Here is a 26,068-nt window from a genome sequence, read left to right as displayed (position 1 = left end):
ATTGATTAAAGTCAATAAATATAAAATATAAGTTTTCAAAATTAAAAATATAATAAATTATGTGGAACTTATAATAAATTATAAGGAAATGGTCAAAAATAGAAAAATATATTTGAGGGTCAAAATGACACCATGATAATTGTACCGAATGCCTTGGCAAAGAAAGAGGTATTTTGCATTAAAAAATTATCCAGCCATATGTAACATTTATTGCATGATACGTATAAAAGCTACTTGGGGAACAGTTCTAAGACAAGGAAGGCGTATGTGAATGCATTAACATATTCATTCCTATAGTGTCCAGCTGTATACCAACACATCAATTACAATTTTAGTTATTTTTTCAGTTATTAAAAATGTTATTAATAGTCAAATTATTTTTTCAAAGAATATTTTATCCATAGGAAAAAAACCCACAAAAACCAAAAACAATAAACAAACAAAAACAAAACTATTCTCTCTTTAAAGTTAAGTAAACGAAAAAAATGTTGACACATAACAAACGCAACTTCTTTCTAATACAATCGAAATCTTTGGTAGCTTATTTTCTTTTTTCATTTTCCTCCTTGTTTTATTACAGCATGCTCCTAGTTTATGAGCTCTATCAAAGCATTAAATAAAAATAACTTGTTAACTTTAAAATTAATGGATTTTATTTTATCAAAAATACTTCTAAGTGTGCACAATAAACTCCTAAATCATTCCACCGGGTCTCAAAAACTGACTGTCAAGAATACCCCGTTTGCTAAAGAGACCATAGGGTGTACCGATGATACATGTGCCCACCGGAATTTAAGAGGCAGGTCAAATTTGAAGGACTTTGACCCCCTTATTACCCAGGATTCACCCCCGGTAATCCCATGCCCGCCGGACCTACACGGATGCAAGTCATCAGATAGTCAACCGGTATATTTAAAAAGTATATTTAGTCTATGCATGTGGGTCAGGGAGAGCATAATGCTAGACCAGTGAATGCAGATGATTTGCAATCCCAAGTTTTACTCACTCAGGTTCCCATGTCGTATTTGCTTATCTACAGTCTCAGCTAATATGGTAATAACCACCGTTATAATTGACATTCACCAGTCCCCTACACCAGTACCTTAGGTTCTCTCCAACACTTGTGGGGGAAGGGGAGAAAAAAGCACACGTTTGCTGTAATATCATGAGCCCTTGTCCGGGGAATTCCATCCTCCAGCCGATCGTTTGCGTTCCAGTTCCCCATTTACACGAGCCCCTTACTAGAGAAACACCATGTAAATCACGCGCTCGGATTCCTGCAACGTCTCACTATCCATCAGAATACGTGCCGATACCCGCAGCGTCTTGTAAGCATATGAGCTGGTTTGTCCTGTTTAGAAATGATAAGTCCGGTTAAGAGTTACTCAATGATTTATTAAAGCGTGATCGTATCAGTAGCGTCGGAAGCAAATTGAAAGGAGGGGGGGGGGGTAGAATAATCCTCAGAAATCAGAAATCCAAAAAAAAATCCAAAAAAAAACAGAACAAAAAAGAAACATTATTCCCAAAATAATGAAAATCCTAATCCAGGGGAGGGGGGGGGGGGTGTCTTACTACCCCCTCCCCCCCCCCCCCCCCCGTTCTGATGCCTATGCTTATACATTTTACAAAGCAACTTTCAGAGTCTACAAAGTCAAATCTCAATCTCTCTGACTGACTGGCCGCTCTCAACATCCGACTGCCCGACCGTTCTCAATCTCTGAACAGCATCTATTGACAGGGGCTTATACATGTATATGTTTATGTACACAAAAAGAAAAATAATTCAGATTAGTTCTTTCAAACTGCTGTAATCATAAGTGATTACATTATTATTATAAACAATCAACACTACACACGGAACATGAATTGTATGTATTTAACCTATAGGGATATTAGCTCCGTGACTATTATCTGCTGAGTCATCTCTATAGCCAACGCTCTGTTGAACAGCTGAACAGTTTATTTTTTTCTCTTTGGTTGTGGTTTACAACATAGATAATATTACAAACATATGCACCATTTAAATTTTATGCGCGAGTATAATGGAAAAAATAAACAATAAAATGGTTCTGTACATAAGATATATCAAGTATAAATGTACATTTTTTTAATGTAGATACATATATTGGAGTTAATAACCAGGAGGTTTAGACTTCTCGTTAACAATACTAATAAAGTTACATAACTTGCTTAATAAGCTCACATAGCTTGAGGGAAAATGAGTGTTAAATTTAGTAATATTTGGTTGAAAAAGATAAAATTTTGGTATACACTTTTCTCTTTCGTTTTTCAACACGGTGCAACACAAAATATAGTGAAATTCATCTTCAATGTCTCTTTAACATAAATAACATTACCTGTTACATCATTCTTTATCATTCCATCTACCAGTTTCAATTGGTAATTTATGGTTTGAAGCACGAAATCTAGCTAAAATTTGTTTCATATAATTACTTATTATAAGCTAGCGAGTCAAGACATATGACTTGCGTGTGACAAGGCAACCAGCGAGTCCAGCGGTATACCGACATAATGTCAGTGACTATAGATCATGTTATTACTACAAGAAAAATACATAATTATCAATAATATTATTTTTACGTAGATGACATCTTTATATTATATCAGTATATGTGATGATGATACATGTGATGATTTTTTTGAAATATTATAATAAACCAACACCAGCTATAATGTGTCTTAAAGTTGTGTAATGTATATCAGCATTTATATAGTCAGCATCCTAGGATGTTTATTGTTTTTTGTTTTTTTTTTAAAGATCATTGTCATCTGTTTACCTTATACCCAAATAAAACACAATAAAAACAACTTATATTAACCGCATCTTTTGATATAATGCAAGTTTTAGAGACGAATGAGTATTAGACGCGTTGTCTATGATATCAAATGTAAACACATACGCTTTAAAAATAATTAAATATTTAGGAAACATGTTAAAAATCTTTGAACAAGCTTTCAAGTTTTATTATCTTCTTGCAGAAAAAGGTTATTTACTGACAGCAGTTAATATGGCTCTATCAAAATACGACTCAACCCGGGAGACTACCAACCTAGCTCGTGTAGCCCGGATAATCCTTGGCCCTTGCACTGACGCACTACGCGCTGTTCTGAAAAAAGAGATGCTTCCAGCCGCATTGTCACACAATGTTCAAGTCTTTATGGCCAATCTTCCAAAATACACGAAGCCTCCAATCAGTAAAACTCAATTACAACAAATTAATGGCAGAGACTACTCAAATTTTGACATCCCGCTGCTCTACGTCATATTGCGCAACATTTGTTCAATCCCTGAACATAGGCTAAAATGGGGAAATAAACCTAGCCGAACAGATAGGAGTGTGTCAGCAAATATTGAGAGAATTCGTTTGGTTAGAAACGAGTATTACGGACACGCGACCCACTTTGCTATCCAGGATACGGAGTTTATAAACCAATGGAAGGAGCTCTTTTTAATTGTTATTGAGTTGGAGGCGTACATTGGAAGCTCTACTGATCTCCAAGACGCTGTGACAGAGATCAAGTCGTGTCCCATGGACAGAGAAGTAGAACAGAAATTCATAGACAAATTGCTCCTTATTGAAGAACTGCAAGGTCAGTTAAATGGTTAAATGTCACGGACGTGATTACTAGTTCTTAATTGTTGTTCTTAAATGTTTCATACACACTATTACTATAGTGTATTTATAAAAGAAACGCACTACATACTAAAAAAAAGAAAAAAAAGACTAATCATTTTTTGTTTACTGAATTTCATTTCCTATAACTTGTACTTCTTATGTTTAATTTTCAATATAAACATTTTTAAGGTACATCTTAGTTTTAATCCTTTTTAGGTATGAGAAAATAATAAGTTTTGTTTTTATTTATAATTTTTATTTTCAGACAGAATAGCAAGTCTAGAAAATACAAAGGTTCCTTTTCTTCTGAAAGGTATGGCTATTTAAACAATGAAATGTACAAAAATGTCATAACGTCATACATCTGAATAGATGTAAAGTTTGAGAGCTTTCCATTTTCATAGTCCGGTTTAAATAATTCATTATAACAACTTACTGAAAGCAGAAAATTAGAAGAAAGAAAAAGTAAATACTCCTTACGTGCTCCTTTTATCTGTATATGTTCTTGTGTTTTAGAAAATAACAGATACACTAGACACACTCAAAATATATGAGATATATTATTCCGGCAAATACCTTAACGTGATGTTGTGGGAATTGCACAACCTCATGTCAATGACATTGGCATATATAATCATGCTTCTAGGATATGCTCTCTCTCTCTCTCTCTCTCTCATTTTTAGCCGGGCTCTGTTGAAAGCAGAGTCCAGGCTGTAGGCAGGCAAATCGCCAATGTTACTATAAATAGCACAACTTTAAAAGTAAACAAAAACCCAAACAGTGTCACAGTAAAAGCTTCCGCTTTACCAAATAGATACACAAAAAGCCTCGTTTTGTCAAAATTGCTGGCATTAAGTTTTTGTTTTTTAATTTCGAGAAAATTGTGTTTTCTGATTAATAACCTGTTTTAAAAACAAGACTATGCATTTTGGACACATACAATGCGCATGGATTTACGTGAACTATTTTGCTGCGCGTCGAAGAAACGGGGATTGAATATATAACGCTTGTTGCAAAATTTAAGGCAGCAACTGTTGATCTTTTTTCTACTAGACAGACATATTTTTGTTTATAGCCGCTGATAGAATTTGGTCGCTCTTTGACGCTTTGCTGACATTAAAAGCATGAGAGAGAGAGAGAGGAGAGAGAGAGAGAGAGAGAGAGATTCATTTCATTTTTTATTACACAATATGCATAAAGACACACCAAAAGAGCCCGGTTTTCAATACTTCAGTACTTTGATTATGTAAGCATATATAATTCTTTGACTATATATTCTAGTATTTAGTGTACAGCAATTCTAGCATTTAGTATGCATCAACTTGTTACAATACCCTAGGTTATAAACATTGGTAAGAACATAGTTGTTGTAATGTGACAAATATGATAATTATCACAAATCAAGCATCTAAGAAATACAACCATCAGCTGAATAATTCATTGTATAAATAAAGCGTCTCACGGAAAAACAAAACATCATAATAACAAGTTGCTGTCCTTTAAAAAAGGAGGACAATACGTGGACCATTTGTATGTGTTTCCAACGAAAACGTGAAAGCCTTAAGATTATCAGAGATTCCACCGACTCAAGCCTTCTGCTTTTAACCATTACATGTGTACGTTGTATTACATATACATGTATATATAGCAGTAGTATAGTGAGATCCAATATAGACACCATAAAGGGAGGAGGGAGGAATCGATAAAGGGAGGGAGGGGGATCCAGCTGGTATATGAATAATAAATGAGTTATTGATGTAATGTACTGCATGCAATACTCAAATTAACTTATATGACCGAGCTGGTATATGAATAATAAATGAGTTATTGATGTATGAATAATAAATGAGTTATTGATTTTTGCATAATAAATGAGTTATATAAATGTATTGTACATGCAATACTCAAATTAACTTTCATTACCTAAGATCTATATCGATGTTCATAAAATTTTATAAAATATTACACCATCTGAGTCATTGATGTAGTTTACTATAGAACCTGACACGGTTGATATATGAATGATAAATGAGTTATTGGTGTATTATAGAGAACAAGGTTCATTAAGAAATCTCTTCTGGATAAAGGTTTGAATGTTAATTACTACCTCATCAAGGTATCATAAACACGTCAAAGTAATTGTTTCTGACCACAGAAAGTTATTGACCGGTACAAACAAAACTATCACCCATTCAGAGAAGACCTAACCACACCCTCTGACGTCATTTGTGATAGGGTATACTTAAGGTCAACTTTAACACTGCCGAGTTATTCTGAACAGAATATCTTCTTCAACATGAATCGCTGTAAATTGGCACTGGGAAATAACCGTTTCGTCCAAGTTATGGAGTGGAAGGGGGGAACTAAGAGTCGATCTTCGACAATGGGAAAACAACTATCCTAGCAAGAAAGGAGTAAGTTTGAATTTAATGCAATACAAGAATCTCCTAGCTGCACTGGACTTAACGATTACTCCTGCCTTCACCAATGACCAGAAGGAGTTACAATTCAAAGCTGCCAAGAATGACTCGCATCACTTGGGCGCCAACGTATTCGTAAGCGCACGTCAAGACAATCCTTGTGTAGACATCAGACAATATTGGAAACCTTCAAACTACACAAGCATCGTACCAACCAAGAGAGGACTCTGCTAACGACCCACGGAATTCAAGGCGCTTCAGAGTTACATCTCGGACATTGAGAAGCTCCTACCAGAACTGATAGACGTGATTCCCTGCTACATGCGCGACGACCACTTCAATCAGCTTGGAATGATGAGCTGTAAAAACTTTAACCCGAACGAATTTTACAAGTGGTGAATTACATTTACATTTTTTTTTTCATCTGTTGAGATGTAAAAACTGTATCACGGATGTATTTATTCTTATTTTGGCAACGTGTTACAAATGAACTGGATAATGTTCACAACGTCGTCAGTTTTTTTTTGTTTTAAAAATGTTGTAATCGTGTAATATATATACATAATTTTGTGGTGTAAATTAAACATGAATAAAACCAAAACCTGTCTTTTTTTCTCTCTCTTTTATTTTTTTTATTTCATCAAGTACAGACAATGATTTACAAAGTAGAAAAAAAAATATTCCTGGTATCACTGTGCTATTAAAGTTCAGTCTGTCTAGCATATTTGCTGTATCGACATGTGTAAAACAACATCATTTAGAGTTGTGCTACATAGTGAGAGACAAAAGTATCATTTACATTGTATTCGTGTTTCACAAAATCTCCGCATATGTCCGTCATTGTTCTGTTTAGATGACGCTGCATGATAAAATATATACAATACTGTCCACATACATCAGAGTCCAGAGCTTGTATTCTATCTGTCATGTAACGGAACTGCGATCCGTTAGCTAGCAAAATATTTTTAAAACGAGTATGATAGTATTGAGGTGTGCATCCCAGAGAATCGTAGAACTCGCAAATGGTTTTAGAGAAATAGAAAACAACCCAGTGTTTTCCTGGTTTCCCACAAGAGTCTGTGTTTACGACGTAGAATAGTGGCCTCTTTTTCACAAAGGCTGGCAACTCTTCAGCACAAACGACCTCTACTCCATACGAGGACAGAAAATACTCCAGTTCGTGATTGTTCATTGTTTGAATACACTCCGTGATTGATCTATGCGTAGAATTTCAGGGAATTTTCCATACATGATCAAGGTCACGCTTTCCGGAAGAGCTTTGGCAAAACGCAATTCTAATCGACAGTGAGCCCTTCTTTTCACGTTAAAATCCACGCAGGGGTTGATATCCAAGACATATAAAGTGTATCCTGCGGCGTATTCGTTTCTGTTAATCCATATATTGCTCCCCACACTTTGAAGGGTTTGAAAAGCGTTTAAGTAGTTTCCTTCGCTGAATTGTGGCTGCAAGGGTTTAGCAGGGAGGGATTGACCATCTACGTACATGGCCACAAAATTGCAGTCATAGTGTTGAAAATTGAAAGGAGACCTCTTATAATTTCCGCTGTATGCGCTGCTGGACACTAATCCTAATATCAATTGCGAAGGTACCTCCCCTTGAAACATGTTGTCAGCGCTAAAACTGAATTCTCCTTCGGCAATGGAGGCAATCTTAATTGTCGAGGTCATGTAAGGGTATATAGCTGTAGCATCCTCCAGTTCTCTGGTATGCGCCATGGTTAATGCGGGATTGGGTCTCTGTATACACATCTTGAGAGTAGCATCCACGATTTTAAGTTTCTCGTTAGGTTCCAGGCTATCCGACATCAATCGGAAAGAGTTTCTACTGGGCCAAAGTTTAAGATCTAAAGATACTCCGTTTAAGATCAATCGATCCTGTTGAAAAACATCCAAGATGAGTGCTCCCTCCAAGTCCAATAATCCCCCATCTCTCGTGTAAGTCAATCTTTCGAACAAGCCCAGGTTAGGTCCCGTCTTGGCATCGGGAGAGTCGAATTGTCCACTCGTGTCTTTGATGAATAATTGGCTGGAGTTGAACACATGTTTAGACTCATCGGTCGTCATCAATGTATCGATGTATGCTTTGTATGGGTAATTAGTTCCCACATTGGAAACAGATTTTTGTTGCAACTGACATTCAATCTGCGAAAACATACCGTGCAAAGGTAAGTTGATCAATGATACAACGTCATCTCGGGTGACCGATGTTTCATCTGCTTTTGTTATTTTGATTTTAACGTTCAGTCGACAAAGTTTTAAATCCATGTATCCCGTAGACTGCGGGGGGACGTGGAATTCAATGGCAGCGTACTCTCCCAGTTGGTTAACGGGTCGAAATTCGATCCACTCTCTGACCTGTATGGCTGTATCTGTGGGCGGAGGTTCAAAAATAGACATCTTGTGCACGTGATTTTCTTCCATGATTTAATATCTGTATCCGTTTTCTCGTCGAAGAGTTTTCAACTGCTTGCCTGGTGGTCCCTGCGAATGAAGGCCTTTGCGCTTTCTCCCTCTTATGATTTTCTCCTCACGCTTCAGTTCCGATTTTGCCATCTCTACTGCTTGTGCAACGGGGGTCACCAGAGTTACCTTTGGCTGTTCCACCTGTTTTGGTGCTACTTTGTTGATAGATCCACTTCCTACGATGTAGCGCCCTTTATGGTCGGGTCTCACTCTCCCTTCCGAAATGTCTTTAAAATGTTGAATCCATTTCTTGTAGTCTGGAACGTAAGGTACCCATTTAGCCTGTTTAGCATCTTACACTTCTATGGAACCCATTTTCGTCTCTTGAGCAATAATACGCAATGCAGAGGTTTATCCAACGCCAGGGACTGCATGTCACTTCCTCTTATAAACAAACGTAGCCTATCGAGTTCTTTTTTTCGCAATGATATGAAATAAGGGTGTTCTAATGTCAAATGGGCGTATACCGTGTCACTGCCTAAACGGGTTCCATCGGCTTGAATAGCGGGTACAGTTCTTAGTAATGGAAACAGGGATCCCTTAAGATATGAGTCTTCAATGACGTCACAGCAGACGTGTAGACGTTGATGATAAGGTAAGTAAAGAGAAATTTCCAATAAGGCGCATTCCCAGTGACCTTCTAATCGATACCTTTTTGGAAGTGTTACAATAAAATCTCCAGGCGTGTTTCCAGGGTGAACCGAATCATCACTACTCAGAAACAAGTAATGCTCCATCTCTAAAGTTTGGTCGCATCTTTTTAAAGTTTGGTTGATTGTTTTCTCTTCTTATGCTTTTATTCCATAAAATTGTAAGTCACTTTTGGGAATCCAACTGTTGAACTTGTTGGGCCACCCCCACCATTTCACCAATGCGTCATTCTTTCTACGTTTAAATACTTTTTCGATGCGATAAGTCGTGTCATCTGTCACAATTACTCTAGAAAGTTCCGACTCGTAAAACGTGCCGTTTATGACATCACCTTCCACATCTTTCAAAGTGTAGAAGGGAATACCCTGTTTCATCCCACGTGATGCTATCACGAAATACTCATAAGTCCATCGCCCATCATACTCGCGCTGGAAAGGTCTTTGTAAATGAGAAATACGCACCGTATCCCCCCACCGAATTTATAACGAGTAGTCGGTCCTCCTTTGGAACGTTTTGTTTTCGTTTGTGTTGTCTTGATATCGTGTTGTATCTTCCATAATTCGACTTGATCCTTCTTCTTTACGTCGATAGGGGCTCGCTTTATACTGCCATGATAAGTACGATTGTAACTTTCCGTTATTTCGGACAGAACATCGATCCATCGGTTGGTTTGATGATGACTGCGATAGCGACTGATGCGAGATTTCATGTTCTTAATGGCTCTCTCAGCGAAATTAGCTTTGCTTTCATTTTGTGTATAAAACTGTTTAATTTCCAAGTCTTTTGTTAATTTCTGCACAGTTCTGTTCTTGAATTCTACGCCTTTGTCCGTTCTCAGATGATCTGGAATTCTTCCCTGATCAAACACCGACTTTAAGGCATTCGACATCTCCGAACCTTTTGTTGTGCGCAAGGAAACCGTCCACAGAAACCGAGAAAAGATGTCAATCACTAGCACAAAGAACCCATAACCATCGTTCTCCTTAGTGTAAGTCGTCATGGACGCCGTGTCTGCATCCCACTGGTAATCCATGTACGGAACAATAACTCGTTGTCTTCTGAATCGCCGACGTACTTGTTGATGTAAGGTATAGGTTTCCTGCTTCTGGAGCCATTTTCTAATTTTAGCTTTCCCTATGTCGTATTTTCCTTCCTTTCGAACGGTTCTATATAACTTTTCTAATCCTCCATAGGAACCGGCATGGTTTGGGTCATAATAAATGGATTTGAGGTAATCTTCGTAAGTCATGATTGATGTGTCCAAATCCTAGTGCATTCTTATAAACTTATAGCCAATTCTAAAATGACTGGGTATATGACTTCATTAGTATATTTTGAACATTTGATCCCAGTGATGAGTAAGGCGCCGGAGAAATGAAGTGTAAAATGTATTCCTCCACTTTTAAACATTATTGCTGGAAACACTTCTGGATTGTAGGTATAGTCAAATGGAATATTTTGTAGTCTTACAATTTCATCAAATCGATGACAGGTCGATGCTGTTATGATATTTACGTCCTCCAAGCAATAACAAAAGCCTTTTCGTTGAAGAAGTCGAGCATAGCATCTTAATCTCTTGATTCCCTCTTGGAAAGAAGTGCATTTACCGTTACACTGTATTGCTCCACTTGCAAACACTTTGCAATGTCCACCAATTTTTCTATGATGCCACAAGAGTCCACTAAAACGCAGGGGGTCGTATCTTACATTAGTCAGAGCATTCGCTAAAGTTTGAAGATCAACAGTATGATCTAACTTCCCTTGGACCACTACATTGGTTAACCGCATGTTGGCGAATGAATCACACAAACATAATGATAGATACTATGCACGTCTGTATAAGGAGGCGCAGTAATCCACACTTCATTCATATTTATGTTTGGTATGATATTATATTAATATAAGTTGTTTTTTTTTGGAAAAAATAATGACGGGCAATCACTAAAAAGAAAATCCATGATCGTTTTTGCGGAGTGGTCGTACGGTCGGTCTGTTTCTTCTGTTTTGGCAGCGGCGGCGGTGGAATTTCCTGTTGATTTTGCATGGGTGAAAGCGAAGGCGGTGGCATTTCCCGCTGCGTCACAGGTGAAATCGATCGCCTTCCTTGCGGCGGCGGCGGCGGAGACGATCCTTTGTTTATTATGAGTGATTGCAGCGGCGGCGGAGATCGATGGGCTGCCGGTGGTGGTGGCGGCGGTAGATCCAACGTTGGTGATTTTTGTCGAGTCTCCCACAATAGATCACGGCGGTGTTTGTTCCTGACGTGTCGCAACATGACATCCTTTCTCGGTAAACTTAGTTTACAAAATGGACAAAGTACAGACTTCAACGTCGGTATTGTAGGTTGTGACGACGACGCTGAAGACTGGTTCAAGAGACGCTGGTACTTATCGTATGGTATCAAGACGGATCTTGAAGCCATGGTAAATGTTCCAGTGCTACACACAACACATATTTAATGGTGTTGGCAGCTTTTTCTAAAACTTGTCGTTTTAGATTAGGTCTCAACTTCCTGTCTGCTATCACGTACAAAACAGATCGATGTTTTTTCAAATGATCTTCTTGTTCAGAGGAAAGAGGTACATTGCCCTTCAATACGTTGTGTATGATTTCCCCTATAGCTTTCAGTTGCACGCCCGATATAGTCTGTAAAATGGCTTTTCTCTGTTTTAATCCCACTCGAACAAAATGTTCCAGAAAGGGGCGCTGACTCGTAAGCAAGTGACTCATGACTGTATCCTACGCTACCCCCTTTTTTTTCCTCTTATAAACTTTGGTAGATGATGGGATCTTCACCCGGAAAGATGTGCGTGCGCAGTCTGTACTTATCCTCAGAATGCGGAGAGGTATCCACCAAGAGGTAGCCATAAGGTGACTTGGTAGCATATGCATACGCTTCTGTTAAGAAGTTTGAGTGGCCGGGAAACAGCTGACGGCCAAGAAAGGCGATCTGAGATGCGTCTCGTACATTTTTCATTAGAACTAAGTAGTAAGTATTAAGAGCAATGGTACGTGATCTGGAGCCTCTTTGGAACAAATTCTGCGTCATAAACACAACGCTTAGTCGACGGTGGTGACAGCCTTGAGTAAAAAGCAATTCCATTTCCTGGTTGTTCAAAAGTTGATGAGACAAATCGTCTATGATGATCAAGCGATGTTTCCGATCTTTGGTAAACTCTTCAATTTCTTCGGGTGTTGGTAGTCCATGTTTCATTTCTAAGTTTGGAATCTCCACTTCCATATCGTCAAACAAGGGCTGATGTATTCCATAGCAATACATGATGCGATCAGGGGGGGGTCTTCTCGATGCATCTTGGTTACGTCACTTAACAGTCTATAGACAAATCTCGTTTTGCCGCTTCCGGTTTGACCACTTATGCACATGCTCGAGCAAGGTAATAGAGGAAGTATGACGTCACTCATGTTATTGTTTGTTCAAAGACGGCGAGGGCAAAGCGTAGCCGATTGCACTACTAAGCAAGCTGACCCACAGTTCGGTTTTTCCGCTGTTCATTGACAAGTTGACAATCGATGTGACGACGATGAGGTAAACCAAAAACATTTGACAGAAATATACAATTTCCGATTTCGGTATTGCAGTCCCCAGGAAGGTCCAGCGAGTATTGGAATCTTGTCTCTGCTGCTGCATGTTTGTTTTTCTATGCGGTTCAAGTACCCTCTTATAGGTGCTGCACGTATCCCCTCTTATAACCTGTCATTGGTTTTCCATTAACAAATCGTTCAATATATCGACATTTTCTCTATCGATGCTGACCCATTCATCTGCTTCCCCGACTGACTCGTCCTCTTCTTTGCTGCTGGGACAAAGTTCCATATCCAATGGTACCGTTATCCGACCGTCAGCCAACACTTTCCTCTTGCATACCTATCCGTCTACAGCTCAAAGTCGATGAGGTAGAGGTGCATCCATGAAGGATATCACACATTACCCCCACAATCAACATCATCATCATCATTATAATTCTTAACATCTTGTCACTTTAACTGTAGTTTGAGAAGTGACCCTCGAGATCTCTGACCTACTGTTTCACTGACCACTGTTACGTAACGGCCATCGCGAAGCGCAGCGCAGGTGTCCACGGGTTTTGTTTTTAGGCTGACCATTACGTAACAAAGTGTGGGAAAGGGATAGTTCGGGTGTTCTCACTGACCATCAGTATCTAATATGTTTATTGTGATCAGATATTTTAAAGAAGAGGGAAAAGGATGTATGCATATATCTATTTGTGTTAAGAATGAAAAAATACTGAAAACCTATGCTGTGTTTTGGGAGATAATTGAACAAATAAAGATTTTTTTTGGTGCGTTTCTTTCGTACTGACCCTTTTCCACACACACATATATAGTTTATACATAATTTCTATGAACATTGATAGAGATTTTCGGTCATATAAGTTAATTTGAGTATTGCATGCAGTACATTACATCAATAACTCATTTATTATTCATATACCAGCTGGATCCCCCCCCTCCCTCAATTTTATGGAATAAAAGCATAAGAAGAGAAAAAATCAACCAAACTTTAAAAAGATGCAACCAAACTTTAGAGATGGAGCATTACTTGTTTCTGAGTAGTGATGATTCGGTTCACCCTGGAAACACGCCTGGAGATTTTATTGTAACACTTCCAAAAAGGTATCGATTAGAAGGTCACTGGGAATGCGCCTTATTGGAAATTTCTCTTTACTTACCTTATCATCAACGTCTACACGTCTGCTGTGACGTCATTGAAGACTCATATCTTAAGGGATCCCTGTTTCCATTACTAAGAACTGTACCCGCTATTCAAGCCGATGGAACCCGTTTAGGCAGTGACACGGTATACGCCCATTTGACATTTGAACACCCTTATTTCATATCATTGCGAAAAAAAGAACTCGATAGGCTACGTTTGTTTATAAGAGGAAGTGACATGCAGTCCCTGGCGTTGGATAAACCTCTGCATTGCGTATTATTGCTCAAGAAACGAAAATGGGTTCCATAGAAGTGTATGATGCTAAACAGGCTAAATGGGTACCTTACGTTCCAGACTACGAGAAATGGATTCAACATTTTAAAGACATTTCGGAAGGGAGAGTGAGACCCGACCATAAAGGGCGCTACGCTCTGGACTCTGATGTATGCGGACAGTATTGTATATATTTTATCATGCAGCGCCATCTAAACAGAACAATGACGGACATATGCAGAGATTTTGTGAAACACGAATACAATGTAAATGATACTTTTGTCTCTCACTATGTAGCACACCTCTAAATGATGTTGTTTTGCACATGTAGATACAGTAAATATGCTAGACAGACTGAACTTTAATAGCACAGTGATACTAGGAATATTTTTTTTTTCTACTTTGTAAATCATTGTCTGTACTTGATGAAATAAAAAAAATAAAAGAGAGAGAAAAAAAGACAGGTTTTGGTTTCATTCATGTTTAATTTACACCACAAAATTATGTATATATATTACACGATTACAACATTTTTAAAACAAAAAAAAACTGACGACGTTGTGAACATTATCCAGTTCATTTGTAACACGTTGCCAAAATAAGAATAAATACATCCGTGATACAGTTTTTACATCTCAACAGATGAAAAAAAAAATGTAAATGTAATTCACCACTTGTAAAATTCGTTCGGGTTACAGTTTTTACAGCTCATCATTCCAAGCTGATTGAAGTGGTCGTCGCGCATGTAGCAGGGAATCACGTCTTTCAGTTCTGGTAGGAGCTTCTCAATGTCCGAGATGTAACTCTGAAGCGCCTTGAATTCCGTGGGTCGTAAGCAGAGTCCTCTCTTGGTTGGTACGATGGTTGTGTAGTTTGAAGGTTTCCAATATTGTCTGATGTCTACACAAGGATTGTCTTGACGTGCGCTTACGAATACGTTGGCGCCCAAGTGATGCGAGCCATTCTTGGCAGCTTTGAATTGTAACTCCTTCTGGTCATTGGTGAAGGCAGGAGTAATCGTTAAGTCCAGTGCAGCTAGGAGATTCTTGTATTGCATTAAATTCAAACTTACTCCTTTCTTGCTAGGATAGTTGTTTTCCCATTGTCGAAGATCGACTCTTAGTTCCCCCCTTCCACTCCACAACTTGGACGAAACGGTTATTTCCCAGTGCCAATTTACAGCGATTCATGTTGAAGAAGATATTCTGTTCAGAATAACTCGGCAGTGTTAAAGTTGACCTTAAGTATACCCTATCACAAATGACGTCAGAGGGTGTGGTTAGGTCTTCTCTGAATGGGTGATAGTTTTGTTTGTACCGGTCAATAACTTTCTGTGGTCATAAACAATTACTTTGACGTGTTTATGATACCTTGATGAGGTAGTAATTAACATTCACACCTTTATCCAGAAGAGATTTCTTAATGAACCTTGTTCTCTATAATACACCAATAACTCATTTATCATTCATATATCAACCGTGTCAGGTTCTATAGTAAACTACATCAATGACTCAGATGGTGTAATATTTTATAAAATTTTATGAACATCGATATAGATCTTAGGTAATGAAAGTTAATTTGAGTATTGCATGTACAATACATTTATATAACTCATTTATTATGCAAAAATCAATAACTCATTTATTATTCATACATCAATAACTCATTTATTATTCATATACCAGCTCGGTCATATAAGTTAATTTGAGTATTGCATGCAGTACATTACATCAATAACTCATTTATTGTTCATATACCAGCTGGACCCCCCCCCCCTCCCTTTATCGATTCCTCCCTCCTCCCTTGATGGTGTCTATATTGGATCTCTCTATACTACTTATAGCCCGGAACTTTTATCTCAGAATTTAAAGGATTCATACTTTTAGAATAAATATGATATATTTATGAATGAAGTTTGGATGTATAGTATCAGGCATTCGGTAAATTCTTATATTTTGGCACACATTATGATTCGCACTTCTTTTAAAAAATAATAATCGGGAAGTACTCTAGCCTTGCCTACTAAAAAAGTAAAGTTTAGTTACTTGTGCATTCGGAAAACAATAAAACATTGCAAATTGTTGTTAGGGCCCCGCAAGGATTTGCGGGTGCCCTATAGTAATCACTCTGTCCGTCCGTCCTTCTGTCCGTCCGTCCGTCTGTCACTCTTCCGTCCACAAATTTCCTGTTTTTTTTCTAATAACTTTTTTTATGGTTGCCCAATCAAGTTCAAATTTGGTATGGTAGTTCAGTAGGCAGAAATACATATTTTGATGCTAAGTTTGGTTCTCTATGTCTTCTGGTTTGGAGCTGGGGTGGTGGGGTAGATTCCTAACTATGCATAAGAAGAATGGGCAAAGAGAGATAACTGCTGAGAATGAATGGGCAAAGAGAGATAACTGCTGAGAATGTTACCATTGTATACATGGAAGGCTGTGCAATATTTGTCCTTTGGGATTAATTAACCTTCCACAGGAAGAAAATCCTAAGCTTTATCTTTATCTGTCACATTGAGATTAATTACTGCACTGCCTGTGTCTGCAAATGAACTTTGTTTTGAAGTTAAGGTCAATTTTGAATGATGTGTAGTATTGTGTACATTCTTTGAAATATGGATTTGAAATATAATATTCATATTTTTTTTGGTTAAAATACCGTACACAATGATTTATGATAGTTTTATTGAATAGAGGCAAAGCCTAGGTATCATTGCATTGGTATCAATTCTTTGTTTTTTTAACAAATTTTATTTCATCCCATGTTAACCCACTTTATCCCGTGGATATGACTCATTGGATATTTTTTTGATATTCCACAGTTGTGACTTTACAATGGGATTTGCCTAGGCATAATGAAGTAAAAATAATGTAGAGTTTTATAAACAGTGTAAACATTGATTGCGGTGTATAAAATATGGGATAAATAGAATCTCATGATTTGTAGTATAATATGATTTTTATCCAACTTGTGTGTTTTATCCCCTCACTAAGGCTCAAGAAAAAAAACACTTTAATTGTTGGATGAAAATCATATCCAACTACAAACCACGAGATCCTATATATTCCAGTTCTTTACATCTTCTGCCGGGCATTTATTTTTCATCATTGTTAATATAAAGAGGATGGAATTCAAAGTTTTTTTCACTTCTCTATATTAATTGTCATAGCGGGGCCCTTCCTGACTGGTCAGTTTTCTAGTTTCGGAATAACATTAACCTATTTCATAATACTGATAGTTCATATCACATGCCAATCATTTTTTAAAAGGAATACTTTGTGTCTGTGCTGTTTACCGACAACTTTACAATTACAGCGCCTTTGAACCCGATCCTGATTCAGATAAACGTGTGCTAGCCTGGTTTCCTGTGCTACCCATTACGCACAGGAACCAGGCTAGCTCATGCACAGGCTGGATTTTCCCCATAACATCCGGTTTAACCTCGCTTATATATTTTCTGCGTGGACCTCAGGATCCACGCAACAATTGTGATACTTTACTCTGGGTAGGATTTAAATAGGAAAGAAAGTCAAACACATATTTAATTAAATTAATAAAGTAGTTTAAATTAGCACATGTAATCATGATGTTTTGAAATTAAACTCCATAGTTAAGCGTTAATACACATTTAAAGTTAGAGAAATAGTATTTACCGAAGGATGACATGATGTGGAACTCTTTTGTATTAAAAACCAATATATATATATATATATATATATATATATATATATATTTATATATATATATATATATATATATATATATATATATATATATATATATATATATATATATATATATATATATATATTGACGTCACAACATCTATTCCGGTTTGGTTTACATAAACAATGTACACAGTGCTCTGAGTAAAACGCTAACGTATGCCTTTCTGTCACTCAAGTAATCGACTGGACAAAATTGATAATGTTAAGGTGAACACGTCAATCTTAAGAATAAATACATGTATGCATTAATATAAGCATTTTTATTAGATAAATAACTATCATCCAAGTAGGAAATAACCTTGAGTTAATTTTTATTCCAAATCAAATTCTTCGCAAACAAAATAAGTATGATATAATTGTAATCAGAATGTTTAAATACTTTCTCTAAAGTCGGTGTTAACATGTTGAAATAACGACAGCAGACATTTTCTACGATCTAGGGATCTACGCAGAGATTCCTCCGTCTCCGAACTAACTTCCGCTTTAAGCATGTTTAGATTTCAACGAATATGCTCTTTTTGAGGTTTGTTTGTAATTGAGTGGAGCGTTTCAGGTAAAAGAACGATTTCAAATCGATATTGTTTTAAGTTTTCCAAAATTTGTCATTTAAACCGAATATCAAAATTTTCTAATAAACTAATGCTATGTTGATAAAACAAAACGGAAAAGATTGAATTACGCACTTTTGAATACGAAAATTAAACGACATAATAAAGGTAATTCATATCCATTCACATATTCCAGTTTTTAATATTCAATCACCGTTAATACATCACCATCCGACTTTTTTACCATAATCAGTTTACATGTGCTGCGTATCAGTCATTTGGCTGACAATTATTACTATGCTTTTAACAAGTCCATTTCTTTAAGTTCAAAAAATGTTTTGTTTTGAATAATTTACACACTTGTATGACTTTTTAAATCAAATAATTTCTGAATTACAATATTTTTAATGATTGATTACTACACATTGACAAGTATAGGTAGATTACTCCATTATGAACAAGCAACGGAAGATAACTCCATTAACTATTACAACCTCTCCCTTTCATTTCTACGCTTTCACAATATCTTAACTTTCATTTACATCCTTATTCTTTTCTAAATATATGGATTAACTTGTTCCGCTTATTGAAATTTCAGAGCAGAATAAAATAGTAAGACAAATATAATTAATGATGACAGCATATTCATTAATTTTTTTACTTATGCAGTAAGTTTGTATTTTATGTCAACATTTTATAAATATTATATACATTAACACTATATGATCAATTAGGCCACACCCTGCACCATACCCAATACACTATATGAATGTTCTGGTCCTGCCCTAGATTCGAAATGTATGAAAGTAGAGAAGAAGACTTTTTAACAATGTATTCATCAGTAGGGGTTTTGTATTTTGAAAGTTGAGGTTAAAGACTTCATTGATATTATATTCATGCATGTTGATTTAAATTTATATATAATGGATTAGAGAAGATAATTTTGAAAGATTTCACACATTTTTGAGAGTTAATTCAATCAACTCTCCTATGCAGTAAATCTGGCAAACCGAAAGTGAGACAGTGTTTAGACCTAAGCACGAATAATCACCGCTGATAAGACTTAGTTCTTGAAAGTAATAGAGAAATTCGATGTAATGTAGGCTGGAGCATTGTTTATGAGGAAAACTTATCTATGAACAGTTTGAAAATAATCAGATTTTATATAATACGAACAATTAAGATATTCCTGTAGTCTCATGTATTCCTACGCCAGAGTGTAATATAGTCTCTTTCAACCAGACACTTTGCTGTCTCCGTAAATCTCCGACAAGCAGAGAGGCTCTCTTGCTTGTCGGAGATTAACGGAGACAGCCGAGCGTCTGGTTGAACAAGACTAGAGCTCGATATCAATAGTGCTTGGATCCATACAATGTTTAAAATTGTCTTGATTACTAATATATAGTTTTAAATTCCTCTTTAAATATTACACAACATGATTTATGTAGGGTTTTCCTGAAATTCTTGTCGCAAAAGTCTAAAAATTCATATTATAAAAAAATGCGTAACTCAAATACAAATTGGAAACTAATTGCTATGCAAGATAAACTGATTTTAAAATAAATGATAATCAAAAAAATCAACTCCCGTCAGAGTTTCAGTACCTTGATTCTATATTGCCATTATGCCCAAACCATAGAGCCTGAATTACCGACCTAGGCAGCATGAATTTCACAATTATGGTAGAGAGCTTTATGGACATCATAACCATGTATTCGGTTTTTTCCCTTACATGTGTGAGATTAAAGAAGACAATTTTTGACAATCTGGCTTGTAAAAAACATATTTGGCCATGCCTATGACTCCCTGGGAGTGGTAGAGCCATGATTTTAACAATGTAGATTCCTCTTACCATAGAAATGTTTCACAAGAATTGTTATTTCCATACTTACGTCGACTCGATATATGGACATTGATGGTAACCTAAGAACAAAACTTTATGATACACTTGATGACGTCATTTTTTCTGTAGTAGACTTTCCTTACTTATGTAGCAATATACCTTCGTCACTTGTAGATGTTTTTTTTTTTGTCTCTCAGTTAATTCGATACGCAATGACATGCTTTTCGTAGAAACAGTTTCTAAGGCGAGGCAAGCTCATTGCAATGATATTCTGAATTAAGTTGAAGCTTTTAACGCCATATACACAGTAAAACGTTATTTCAACATATTGTCCAGAGCTTGATATATAGGTTGATTTTTACTAGACTTGTTAACGTTATATACATAAGGTATTAATCGTATTCAATTAAAAGCATCAACATTGTCTTCGTGATAAAAAAAATTCTATGAAACGTTTTCAGATATTTCGAAATGGAAAGAAGACGACAAAGTGTTTTTTGAAACTCACAGCTTTTCATCGATGCTTGAAAAAGTAAGAAGCCAACCATACGTGATTTTTGTTGGTGTTCCAGGTTCAGGGAAAACGGCAACAGCACGTCACATCGCCCTCGTATTGCAGGGAGAAGGGTACGAGATATTGTCAATTAAAAATATAAATGACATTGAAACGTACTGTGATCCACAGAATCCGCAAGTGTTTGTTATTGATGATGTATTGGGAAAGTTTGGCTTAGACGTGACTATGTATAATATATTAAAAAAGTATGAAGATATTTTGACAACACCAAAAATGTCACAAACCAAGGTTCTTATGACATGTCGCGAGCTTGTGTATAGAAATGAAAAATTATCAACACATTTTTTGAGTCAAGAACGGAATGTAGTAATGTTGAATGGTAAGGATAATGTGCTTAATGATAATGACAAACTTAAAATATTAGCACGATATCAATTAGGATCAGATGTGTTGTCCTCAGCTGAAATCAAATCATCATCAAATATGTTTCCACTTTTATGCAAGTTGTTTTCATCAAAACCAAACTTTAAAGAATATGGTTCAACATTTTTCATATTACCAGTTCCATGCATTTTGGACGAATTAGACTACATGAGTACAGAGTCCAAAAAGTTTTATGCTTCCTTAGTTTTATTAGTGGTCAATCAAAACAAGTTATCTAAAGATATTTTAGACAACATTACAAATGCCAATGGTGAAAACAACGTTAATGAGAAGAAAAATAACATTTTAAAAGCCTGTAAAGTGAGAAAAGATATGGAAAGCTTCAAGATTATCGATGCTTTGTCAGAAATGGAAAAAACGTACACAAGGAGGTTCGGTAGTGAGTTTACCTTTGTTCACGACTCGATGTTTGAAATTGTTGCGTTTCATTTTGGTCGTCGGTTTCAAAGGTTAATACTACAATACATGAGCAGTGATTATATTGCCCATTACATCAAATTGGAGACATTTGATAGTGAGAACATAGAAAGTGAAGAAAAGACATGTAAAGACAATAAGCAGATTAAAAAAAATACTGTAGAAAATAGTGTAATTGATCTGTGTATAAAGTTACAAGGATCACATCATAAAGCCCTTGCTGAACGTTTGTATATAGACATAGAGAATGGGGAGTGGTATAACGTTTTTGGTAATAAAGCTCTGAAACTCTCGTCAGTGGTTCAAGCTTTTATTGAAGTGATGGCGGAAAAACCTTATCCAAAACTCAAATCCTTATTTTTTTCGGCGCTGAAACACACAACAAACTTACGTCACTATGTAAACCAAGTAGATTGCTTTCATGTAAGTGGTGGCACTGAAAGGATGATCAATGGAATGTTGATCAACGAGAGATTTAGCAGATATTATGAGACCAGTATAAGGGCCATTAGCTGGGTCATTTATCAGGGACATAATCAACTTTTACAGTATATAATAGCTAGAACTATAAGCGAGCACAGCAACAGCTATGATCTTTTTCGAAATTCATACAATGAATGCAAAGAAAATTATTCAGACGTTATCAAACGTGGTACCAACTACGAGTCAGAATTTATTCCAGATAATGCCCTGTCAGACGAACAAGAAAATGACACTGCCAATGTGTCAAAAGGTTCTGGAGACGATTGCATGTCAGGCAAACAAGATAATGATACTTTGGGTATGTTAAATTGTTGTTTGCTCTGCTTTGGCTATTGTGTAACATCGGATTCACATTTTAACAACACCAGTAAGAACCCTTTCACACCATGTGCAATGGAGAACGATGAAGATTATAGAAAAACAGACGAATCAGAAAAACACCCAAACAGTATTGATGATGACATGGGAGTTGTTGACACAAACATGGAATCGGAAATTGACTCATACATTGAACCTGTCATTGTAGAACAAAATCGGCTGCTCTGCCTTGGTTGTTATAGTGGTGATATCACCACCGTAACAACACTACTAAAACACGTTGATAAACATGCAATTGACATAACAGAAAGCTGTCACAGACGATCTTATTGGGTAATGAATCCACTATCTATTGCATGTTCTCTGGGATATTTAGAAATCACAAAAACATTGATAAATATTGAGGCTAATATCAATCATAAAACTGATATTTTCACACCACTCATTGGTGCTTGTGAAAATGGGCACATTAGTGTAGTTGAAGTGTTGATAGATACAGGAGCTGATGTCAATGCTATGTGTACAAATAAAACACCACTGACAGTCGCATGTCGACAAGGATATTCAGATATAGTTTCAACACTGATTAAAGGAAATGCTAGTGTAAACCTTCCTGACGGTATGGATACACCACTTACCGCAGCTTGTTCTTATAGGCATTTGCATATTGTTAAAACACTGATTGATTCCGGTGCTGCATTAAATCTTAATACCGGTAACTGTACACCATTAACAAAAGCATGTCTTTATAGACATCTTGATGTAGTTCAGTTATTAATTGAAGCAGGTGCTGATGTAAATCTCAATGACGGGGAGTGGACACCGCTTACAAGTGCATGTAATAACGGACTTTTAGATGTAGTTCAACATTTAATTGAAGCAGGTGCTGATGTTAACCTTAATGGAGGGGATTGGACACCACTTACAATTGCATGTAATAATGGACATTTAGATGTAGTTCAGAAATTGATTGAGGCAGGTGCTGATATGAATCTCAATGAGAGTGAGCCTACACAACTTACAAGAGCATGTTATAATGGACATTTAGATGTAGTTCAGAAATTAACTGAGGCAGGTGCTGATGTGAATCTCAATGAGAGTAAGGATACACCACATACAGTTGCATATTGTAATGGACATTTAGATGTAGTTCAGAAATTGATTGAGGCAGGTGCTGATGTGAATTTCAATGCAAGTGAGTGGACACCGCTAACAAGTGCATGTTATAACGGACATTTAGATGTAGTTCAACAATTAATTAAAGTAGGTGCTGATGTTAACCTTAATGACGGGGAGTGGACACCACTTACGAGAGCATGCCATAAAGGACATTTAGATGTAGTTCAACAATTAATTGAAGCAGGTGTTGATGTTAACCTTATTGGCGGGAAGCGTACACCACTTATATGCTCATGTTATAATGGACATTTTGATGTAGTTAAGAAATTGATCGAGGAAGGTGCTGATATTAACTTCAAAGATGGGAAGCGTACACCACTATCAGTTGCATGTTATAATGGACATGTAGATGTAGTTCAAATATTGATTATGGCTGGTGCTGATGTTAATCTCTATGACGGGGAGAATATACCACTCACAATAGCATGTGATAATGGACATTTAGATGTAGTTCAACAATTAATCAAAGCAGGTGCTGATGTAAATCTCTATGACGGGAAGAGCACACCACTAATATGTGCATGTCATAAAGGACATTATGATGTAGTTCAAAAATTAATGAAAGCAGGTGTTGATGTGAATCTCTATGACGGGAAGAGTACACCACTAATATTTGCATGTGATAATGGCCATTTAGATGTAGTTCAGCATTTAATTGAAGCAGGTGCTGATGTTAACTTTTATGGCGGGGATTGGACACCACTTACAATAGCATGTTATAATGGACATTTAGATGTAGTTCAAATATTGATTATGGCTGGTGCTGATGTAAATCTCAATGACGGGGAGTATACACCACTTACAATAGCATGTCAAAATGGCCATTTAGATGTAGTTCAGCATTTAATTGAAACAGGTGCTGATGTGAATCTCAATTACGGGAAGGGTACACCACTAACATTTGCATGTCATAAAGGACATTTAGATGTAGTTCAACAATTAATTGAATCAGGTGCTGATGTAAATCTAAATGACGGGAAGAGTACACCACTAATGTTTGCATGTGATAATGGCCATTCAGATGTAGTTCAGCATTTAATTGAAACAGGTGCTGATGTGAATCTCAATTACGGGAAGGGTACACCACTAACATTTGCATGTCATAAAGGACATTTAGATGTAGTTCAACAATTAATTGAATCAGGTGCTGATGTAAATCTAAATGACGGGAAGAGTACACCACTAATGTTTGCATGTGATAATGGCCATTCAGATGTAGTTCAGCATTTAATTGAAACAGGTGCTGATGTGAATATCAATTACGGGAAGGGTACACCACTAACATTTGCATGTCATAAAGGACATTTAGATGTAGTTCAAAAATTAATGAAAGCAGGTGTTGATGTGAATCTCTATGACGGGAAGAGTACACAACTAATACTTGCATGTAATAATGGCCATTTAGATGTAGTTCAGCATTTAATTGAAGCAGGTGCTGATGTTAACCTTAATGGCGGGGATTGGACACCACTTACAATAGCATGTTATAATGGACATTTAGATGTAGTTCAACAATTGATTAAAGCAGGTGCTGATGTAAATCTCAATGACGGGGAGTATACACCACTTACAATAGCATGTCAAAATGGACATTTAGATGTAGTTCAACAATTAAATGAATCAGGTGCTGATGTGAATCTCAATTACGGGAAGGGTACACCACTAACATGTGCATGTTAAAATGGACATTTAGATGTAGTTCAACAATTGATTAAAGCAGGTGCTGATGTAAATCTAAATAACGGGAAGGGTACACCACTTACAGTTGCATGTTGTAATGGACATTTAGATGTAGTTCAACAATTAATTGAATCAGGTGCTGGTGTAAATCTCAATTACGGGAAGGGTACACCACTAACATTTGCATGTCATAATGGACATATAGATGTAGTTCAAAAATTGATCGATGAAGGTGCTGATGTGAATCTTAAAGATGTGGTTTTCACACCACTGACAATAGCATGTCAAAATGGACATAAAGATATTGTTCAGAAATTGATGTTAGCAGGTGCTGATGTTAATCTGTGTGAAAAAAAACATTCGCCGTTTACAGCGGCATGCATTTGTAAATATTTTGATTGTGTTTAAAAATGTTTTTAAGCAGAAGGATATGTCAACCTTGTTAAATATGAATTTAAACTATTACCTGCAGCATGTAATAAAGGGTATTTAGATAAAGTTAAAACTAATTGAAGCAGGGGCATATATTTACGTAAATGACAAGAATCGTATACCAAAAATAGGATCATGCCGATATGGACATTTGGATAAAGTTTAAAAATTAATTGAAGCAAAACGGGATGAAGATGACGATATAAAGAGTTAACAAAATTTACAGTCTCCGGTTTGTGCACTTCCTCTCCTTTGTAATTGGTAGACAATGCATGAGGTGAACATTTACATTTATTTCATTCGTTGAAATACTGTTC

At 36.5% G+C, this 26,068-nt stretch overlaps 1 protein-coding gene across 1 annotated transcript in view; it reads left to right on the top strand.

Moving 5' to 3' along the window:
• The window catches only part of LOC117688082 (uncharacterized), a 38,814-nt gene extending 13,495 nt beyond the window's left edge, over positions 1-25,319 (top strand). The window contains exons 2-6 of the mRNA XM_066084923.1: positions 3,004-3,615; positions 3,907-3,954; positions 20,743-22,440; positions 23,419-23,655; positions 23,899-25,319. Of these exons, the coding sequence (XP_065940995.1) occupies positions 3,033-3,615; positions 3,907-3,954; positions 20,743-22,440; positions 23,419-23,655; positions 23,899-25,319 (3,987 nt within the window). The 5' untranslated portion in view covers positions 3,004-3,032. The remainder of the gene's footprint in view (positions 1-3,003; positions 3,616-3,906; positions 3,955-20,742; positions 22,441-23,418; positions 23,656-23,898) is intronic.
• Positions 25,320-26,068: the final 749 nt, after the last annotated feature.

This window comes from Magallana gigas, chromosome 1 (genome assembly GCF_963853765.1).
Source record: "Magallana gigas chromosome 1, xbMagGiga1.1, whole genome shotgun sequence".
NCBI lineage: Eukaryota > Metazoa > Mollusca > Bivalvia > Ostreida > Ostreidae > Magallana > Magallana gigas.
Note: the sequence above shows the minus strand (reverse complement) of the source record. Positions and strands in the feature narration are given on the sequence as shown.